At 42.4% G+C, this 8,446-nt stretch overlaps 1 protein-coding gene across 1 annotated transcript; it reads right to left on the bottom strand.

Moving 5' to 3' along the window:
- Positions 1-178: 178 nt before the first annotated feature.
- Positions 179-8,350, bottom strand: smc2 (structural maintenance of chromosomes 2). Its single transcript, XM_073481215.1, has 25 exons — positions 8,066-8,350; positions 7,724-7,873; positions 7,496-7,618; positions 7,372-7,410; positions 7,156-7,266; positions 6,985-7,029; positions 6,630-6,863; positions 6,171-6,320; positions 5,846-6,079; positions 5,483-5,642; positions 5,261-5,378; positions 4,873-5,011; positions 4,619-4,738; positions 4,288-4,492; positions 4,013-4,148; positions 3,512-3,636; positions 3,203-3,396; positions 2,935-3,078; positions 2,681-2,755; positions 2,424-2,543; positions 2,064-2,264; positions 1,860-1,976; positions 1,169-1,329; positions 927-1,074; positions 179-757 (listed from the first exon to the last, which is right to left on the bottom strand). The coding sequence occupies exons 1-25, from the start codon at positions 8,231-8,233 to the stop codon at positions 572-574; spliced, it is 3,603 nt and encodes a 1,200-aa protein (XP_073337316.1). The 5' UTR covers positions 8,234-8,350; the 3' UTR covers positions 179-571.
- Positions 8,351-8,446: the final 96 nt, after the last annotated feature.

The raw sequence follows: 8,446 nt of genomic DNA on the forward strand, positions 1-8,446 counted from the left end.
TCATATAGTATAGTATAGTATATGCGATAATCTTGTAAATTTGAGGTAGAAAATAAATCCTGGAACTAATGAATGCAGTTTTCTGCCACTAGGGGGCACCAATCTGAATGATTACAGGTTCAGAAGCAGCTTCAATACATTAGGAATGGGAAACAGAAAGCAAACCAAAAATCAAATGTTAATATTTGACCTGCTTTATTTACTAAAATATATGGACACGTTAGCTGAGAATAGAACTGATCATGTGTAGAAGAAGAGCATGAACACAGACCAGAAAAGAGACAGAATAATTGAGGGGAAAATTTACAGATACAAAAGGTTTAAAATACACAAAGATGTGAAGAAGCTTCATAGTTGAACAAAGAGAGGATACATGCCACGCAAGACAAGTTCAACATAAACAGCTTGGTGCCACATTGAGAATAAAAACAGTCACATGAACAGAACTTGAGTATACACAACTGATTGCCACAAGTTATTAACAGATACCACATTTTGTTATGTTAAAATGATATAGTCTTTACAGAAGCGATACCAGAGCATAATAGAATCAGTTATTTCAGTGTAATGATTAGCTGATGGGCAGTTTGGTCCTCTTGTCTTTCTGACGAGCCTTGTCTTGGCCTTTCTGGGGAATGTTGGTGTCACTCTGGCTGAGCGCGGTCCGCGAAACTGTGGACATGCCGTCAACAAACTTTGTCTTGAACAGAACGTTGGCGTTGGTGAACATGCCATCCTTCAGGGACACCACCACAAACTGCAGAGAGAGTATTTAAAGAAGGCAATTGAGTACATGTTTGTCTCTGATAACAGGGGATGTAGTGAATGTGTACATTTTAAAAAAACATTTAATATGTGGGTCTTCTGTGTGACAATCTAAGGTTTTGTAAGGGTACAGGAACATGTGCATGTGTGTTTCAACATACCTGGGAGTGTCTAAAATGTGTGCGCAGCATCTGTCCAATGTTCTGTGTGTGCGACAGATCAAGGGCGGCGTCCACCTCGTCTAAGATGTAGATGGGAGCAGGTTTGAACAGCAGCATGGCCAGAATGAGAGACAAGGCCACCAGTGATCTGAAAACACAGACAGAAAGAGGGAACTCAATAAACACAAAATAAACTACACGGCTGACACTCGATGTATATATACATAAGTGTTTTTCCTGACCTCTGCCCACCGCTCAGCTCACTGAGGTTCTCCTTCCAGGTGTTGCCCAAGGCCACTTTGAACTCAAGGCCCTCCAAGACGCCACAGCCCTGGGGAGGAGCCAGCTTAGCAGTGGCCCCTGGCAGCAGAGTGGAGAAAATGGAGCCAAAGTCCTTGTTTACCTGTAGAAGAATGAAATACAGCTTCAGTCAAAGTTAAAACTACAGACACTGCAATGAAGACAAAATCCAGTTCTTTTAACAGTGAGAATATAAGATTCAAACCGATTTAAAGTAGCGACATACTGATAATTATCAGATCCTATACTCATTTTTCTGATTATCTGAATCAGTGTTTTATGTTTGTTTCATCTTTGTTGTCCAACTGACGGTAGAAACAAATTAAAATGTGTTACTTTGATGCAGCCGCAGACTTTCATTTTTTACTGCAAATGTATAGGAAAGCATCAAGGGAAACATTTGACTGGTTAGTCTAGCCTCATTGATATAAATGGGGTGGACAAAATAATAGAAACACACGTCACACTTTTACACACTATTGTATTAGACTGCATTGGTTTAACTAGGTGTACATAATAAACTGGCAACTGAGTGTCAGTATACATAATTATGTTGCCCAATGTTAAATGAAAGAGACTAATAAAATTTAGACCAAAAAAAAATAAATAAAGATTTGCTGAAAGAGTACGGACCTTCTGCCACGCCAGGTTGAGAGCCTCATTCTTCTTCTGGTCCAGCTCCTCAATGGTCTGCAAGATTTTTGCTTTGTCGTTCTCCACGATCCTCTTCTTCTTCATCAGGTCATTGTACTGCAGGACAGAAGACAATTGTGTGAGATAGATGTAGACACAGTAATCCAACACTCTCCCAGACCCTCTCCGTGTCTCTGTCCTCACCCTCTCCTCTGCCTCGTTCAGCATGTTCATGGCCCTCTTGTTGACGTTCCTCTCCAGCTTGGTGGTGGTCTCCTCCAGCTTCTTCAGCCGCTGACCAGCCTCACGGGGGTTGTTTGTCTTAAAGTCGTAAGAAGTGTTGGGCTGGCCGAAGAACTGACGCTCCGAGTGGATCCAGTCGTGTTCCTCCAGCATCCGAGACACCTGGGGGAAGACAGTATGACAAGGAGGAGACAGGTGGATGGCTGTTTAGATGATACTACTCATACTATATAAGATGCAACTTTCAGAGGTAATGGAAATATATTATTGTAGTACAGAACTGGCTGATGCACAAGTGTGTGCGTGTGTGTGTGTGTGTACCTTATCAGCAGCTTCCTGGCTGTCCTTGCGGTGCTTACTAATGTTGTGCTCAAGTTCCTTGATCTTCAGCTGGACCTCGTTGTTCTGCTCCCGTATTTTATTGGCCTCTGTGCTTTTCCCCTGGAACATTCAATTGCATAAAAGTTGTAAAAATACAAATAGTTTGAGGCTGTAAAATTAGTCAGTGCTAGTCCAGAAGTTAATACTCTCAAACAGAGGTCAAAAAACAAAGTATTGAAAGGCAAAATTGTATCCACCTTGAGTTCTTTGTCCTGAGTCATGATCACTTCTTTCTGTTTGGCAAGCTCCTCCTGAGCTTTACGCACGGCCTCCTTCAAGCCGGAGAATGAGTTATGGTGAAAGAGTGAAAGCAGATGAGAATAGTACAAGACGGATTGTTTTGAGCTGTGACAAATGTGTTATTCACTGGACAGTTAATTGTGACCGACCATAAAAATGGACTTAAATAGAAAGCAGAAACACAAACTTTAACAGCAACAACAAAACATACCTTGTTCTGTGACACAGTACAAGACATGTTGTCTATCTGCTCCTGGATGGCCGTCATGGCTTCATCTACAGCTTGAATCTGCTGCTCATAACCAGTCTGCTCCCTCCGAAGCTCCTCCAGCTCCAGGGCCACAGCGTCAGACTCCTACGCACACGTGCAGAAACGAGAGGAAAATGCATTTGATCAATTCAACAGAAGCATCAACAGATAACGGCTTACTGTTCAGAGAAAAAGACCAAATGTTATATTAATGTCTCTGTTGGTGTACCTGCTGCTTCTGCTTCAGCTTCTTATTGAAGGCATCAGCTTTGGTCTTGGCTGCATTGAGTTTCTGCTGAGCAGCTTTCAGCTCCTTCTCCCTCTCTGCTTCAGCGTTCTTCATCTTGTTCTCCAGCACTTTGTACTTTTCCTCGGCCCGTTTCTGCACATCCTTGGTGACACGCAAGGTCTCCTCACTCTCCTCTGGTTGAGCAAACACACACAGCAAAGTTAGCAAATGATTAAAGCAAAATTAATGTGTTGTTTTCAATGCAAATTTCTATCTGTTCAATTTGGTTATTTTAAATTGTGTTCTGACCAATGGCCTTGTGCAGCCTCTCCAGCTCCTCTTGCTGCTGGTGGAAGGAGCTCTGCTGCAGCTTGGCCTGCAGAATCTGTTCCTCCTCTACCTTTAGCTCATATTGTTGCTTCAGCTGACGGTACCTGAGGGAGAAAATGTTTGAAAGTAAGAAAATGTAGGGGGGAGGTGGAACAAATATGAGATAGTGAAAGCTAAAATATACAGGGGAGATGTGAGAGCAAATTGCGACATTGAGTTGCTGATGACAGTGATGGGATTTATTTTGTAAATAAATACGGAAAATATGTCAAAGCAACAAGTTGCAAGATGACTTAAAAAATAGATTATATTGTACTTATACCACAATTAAGATTTCTAATTCTAATACCAGAATTACACTTAGAGTCATTTCTAAAATAAATTTAACCAAGATACATTCCTGACCTTAAATTAATATAAGATGATAATTCGGCCTGGACAATTTATCTGTAGGTATTTTTTGTGTGTTTGTCTGCATACTTCTCTGCGGTTCCTTTAAGGCCGGCCAGTTGTCGTTCAGTATCCTGCAGCTGGGCCTCCTTTTCATTCAAGTTGTCCCTAATGTCCTTCACCTCCTGCAGGCTGGTCAGAACTGATGCTGACTGGGAGCGAGCACCTGAAAGAGAAGAAGCAGGAATAAATAAAGTCCATGGCAGTGTATCGCTGTTTTTAAATGCTTGTGTGTGAGAATGATCAATTTAGTCATGCAAGTAAAAACTGATACATAATAAACACAATCTTGTAGATGCTCTTACCTCCACTTAGAGTTCCCTGTGGGTCGAAGATGTCCCCTCCAAGAGTGACGGTCTTAGTCATCACCTGCTTATCAAAAGCCACTTTTTTGGCGTTATCCAGGGTATCACACACCAGTGTGGAGCCAAAGACGTACTCCATGGCCTTACGCAGGTCAGATTCATAGCCTACCAGGGACAGAGCTGTGTGGACTTTGTCCTCTCCAACCTGACAGAAGAGGGAGAAGGAACAGAGTGAGCAAGAGATGAACAGTCAAAGAGAGTGCCTTGTGTTTCAAATCAGACAAAACAAGAATTTAATTTTCCAAACTGAGCTAGTATTGAGATCTCTTACCAGGCTCTTGGCAGCGCTGACCACTCTATCGTTGAGTGTCTTGGCAGAGATCTTGTTCAGGGGAATGATAGTGTACCTCCGCTGCAGCTCTCCCTTCTCCAACAGTTTTTTACCAGTTACCTGTTCAGAGACAAGAATCACACCATCTACTCAAGTAACACTGTCCCACTGGGCTGCTAATAAAAGAAGAACATTAAACACCTTAACATGATTGGCACTAACATAACATGGACAGTGCCCACTAGAACACCTACCTCTGTGTCAACTACAATGTTATAGAGACGTCCTCCTGCAACAACCTCCAGTCCTGTTGCGTAGGAGACATCTCGGACTGTGATGAGGTTAGCTAGCAGCCCCTTCACTTGGCTACGGTCCCATCCTCTCTCTGGGTCCCTGTAAAGGCGGCAGAAAACACAAAATGTTGCTGAAACTCTTCTCAAGGCCTAAGGAAACATGATGGGATAGGACCTACTGGTCGAGCACGCTTGTTTGAGGTTAGGAATAGTTTTTTTACATTCTTGTGTGTATAGGGATATTGATCATGTGGAAAAATTTGTTTTTAAACATGGGGGAAAATATTTGTTTTAAAAAACATTTAATACCGTTAAAAGAGATGCACAAGTTATTTTGTCAAATCCTTACTTGTAGTCGAAGCGCAAGTTGGGGAAGCGAGACACAAGACGCTCATAGTTCTCTTTAAGCTTAGCGACCTCTCTGGACAGCTGCCTTCTTCTGTCCAGCAGACTCTCCTCTTTCCCATCTGCAGACAGAAAGACACACACAGAACCCGTACATTATTACAAAATATATATGACATAAGGAATGGCTGTCTCTATGAGTACAAGAGACTAGCTGCACCCATACCTTCATAGTTGAGTTTAGCCAGCTCAGCCTCAAGTTTCTCTTTAGCGCTTTTGACAGCCTGCATGGTGTCCTGGTCCTTTTTGTAGCCACTGTCCATCTTTTTCACCTCGGCCTGTTTCGTCTTGAGCTCAGCCTGGGCATGCTTCAGGGTCATCTGGGCCTGGACAGACAAGAGAACATACAAGATAGATGAACAATCTTTGATACTGTCAAGACAGAAGCAGAGTATTTTCTCAACATGGAACAGGCATACATGGTATATTGATACTACTGAGCATAAATATCTGGACTGGACTTACTGCTGAATATAAATGGTCAACCTGAATCGCATCACCAGCAGATATGTTCATGCCATTTCCTCACCTGCTTGGCCTCAGTATCTGCCTTGCTAATGTCGTTCTTGCAGGTCATCATCTGTCCAGCCAGTGTGGCCTCCTCTCCATCCTCATTGGTAGACAGGCCTGCTGACACAGCCTTAAAATGCTGCTCGGCTGCCTCGAGGGCTACGCTGTCCTTCTGTCCTTCCTCCTGAACAGCCTGAAGCTGCTCAGTCAACTTAGAAACCTCCTTTTCTTTCACCACAAGCATTTTCTTGTCCTAAGGATGGGGAAAAAAACAAATCTATGTTTCTGCTTTGACACGATTACAATTCATATACACGCATGTTAGTAAAATGTATTGTCCTGACCTCCTCCATACTCTTGACAAGCTCCTTCCTTTTCTTGGTTTCATCCTTCAGATTCTGTTTTTTCAGGTCTAGCGCACTCTGAGCTTTGGCGTCCACGCGTTGCACATCAGCGAGAGTTTCCTCCAGGGATTTTAATACTCCGTTCACCTCCTACAGATAAACAGATAAATGTGAAGGACAACACAATATGACTCAAAATTCCTATTTCTTGTTTTTTAGTTTGATAAAAACACATTGAATTTTGATTAATAAGGGAAAACTAAATTACAAATATATCATCCAATTCATTCAAGAATAGCAGCAAATTGTTTTTCCAGAGAATATTTTTAAAAGCATTAAAAGATTAGTAAATCAAAATGCAAACCATTACATAAGAGCTCACACAATCTGAGAAAAAAGGGTCTCCAATACAGTTTAAAAAGCACCAGAATCTTATCTCTCCTCCGTCTTTCAGCGTACCTGGTCTTTTTTCCTCTGCAGCTCTTGAATCTGGGCTGAGAGCTCCTGAACTTTGCTCTCATTCTCAGCCATGCTGGCTTGCATCTTGGTGATGTTATCCTGCATCACCTTCAGATTCTCTGCCGACTTCACCTTGGTTTCCTCTGCGCAAACAAACAGCCAGGCCACGTACAGCCGTGATAAGTGCTGGATCTCTCGCATCAGCTTTTGGTACTCCAAGTATGATGATCGTTCCTGCAAAGAAAGGCAGGCGATGATTAAAGAAATGATGTATAAAAAGGGAAGCTCGATCATTCTTGCCATCATCTTTAAGTCAAAAGGAAATTTGTAAGTTTTGATTTCGCAGTGACCCCACCTCTTGCAGTTTTTGCATGGTGGGAGTAATTTCCTCATCCAAAATCTGAAAGAGATAACAAAGAGAAACAGTTAAATATTTCAACATTAGCTGCGATAGTATTTATGACATCTCCCCACTGAAGAATAAACACATATATTAGTCAAAAATGAGTTAGGATGTCTAACATACTGTCTGAATCTCCTTCAGCTTGGCCTCCTTCTTCTCAATGGTCTTCTGAGCACTGATCTTTTTACATTCATACATCCTGGTTCCTGCTGCCTCCTCAATCATGGCAAGGATCTGGAAAGGAAAAGAGGTGGTCACCGAGAGACCTAAAAAAGGCTGGAAAATGTTGTATGAAAAAGTACCGATGGTGAGATGTAGGACAGTGTGTGTGTGTTTTACCTCTGGTGGCTTCATGTTGAGAACTTTAGTGATCCTCCCCTAAAATATTAGAAACATCACATGATTCAAAATACTGTAGGTATAAAATCACAACCATACACACTGCTGCAGAAACAAGGCTGACCTGCATGATGAGAAAATGTGGGTTGTTGACGTTGAGGCCAACAGAGCAGAACAAGTCCTGCACCCTGGTGTTGTTGGCATTGACTCCATTGATGAGGTACTTGTTCCTGCCACCAATTACCACCTTACAGAAAAACAGTAATAACAGTTTTAGTATTAGCATTGCACAAATAACCTCGTACACCAAACTATTACAGTGCCTTAAAAAAATCATGACTTCTCTGCCAACCTGTCTGGTGACGGTGATCTCATCATGGGTTTCGAAACCCAGAGGACTCTGGCTTTTGTTGGAGTTGTCAAAGGTAATAGACACCGTGGCTTTGGTGATACCACCCTGTCCATTTTTGTAAACCAAATCCTGGAGGTTGGAGGCTCGCACCTTTCAAGTGAAAACGAAATGAAGACATACAACTTAGTTTTGTTGAGAATTAGTCAGGTTAGCTAATAAAGTGTTAAGATGCTCCTAGCTAAAGTTGTTTTGTTAGCTAGGTTAACGACAGAAAAATACTACTCTAAACTGGGTAACTTTCATTTTACAGATTAATGGCTTAATAGCGATTAAAACACTTACATGGCTGAGGTTGGAAATGCCCAAAAGGAAACATATCGAGTCCAAAATATTGGACTTGCCGCTGCCGTTCAGTCCTGTGATGGCGTTGAACAGCGGGTCGAAGCCGTTGATTTCCGTCCTCTGCGCGTAGGATTTGAATCCTTCAACAATAATCGACTTGATGTGCATCTTCGGGCTGTCCTCTCTCCGCAGATTCCGGAGGCAAGATTTCTGGTGTTTGAGTACGAAATCGGTGACTGAAAAAGCGGAGCGCTGGAGCCCAGTGTTTACAACGGAAAACTGGAAAACTCGCTCTCCTCTCTTCTAACTTGAATTTTGGCGGCAGGTGTGGAGCCGCTTAGCTGTCCGCTCCGTGCCGGGGACAGGACGAAGTAATTTAAA

This window comes from Pagrus major, chromosome 1, assembly GCF_040436345.1.
Source record: "Pagrus major chromosome 1, Pma_NU_1.0".
Lineage (NCBI taxonomy): Eukaryota > Metazoa > Chordata > Actinopteri > Spariformes > Sparidae > Pagrus > Pagrus major.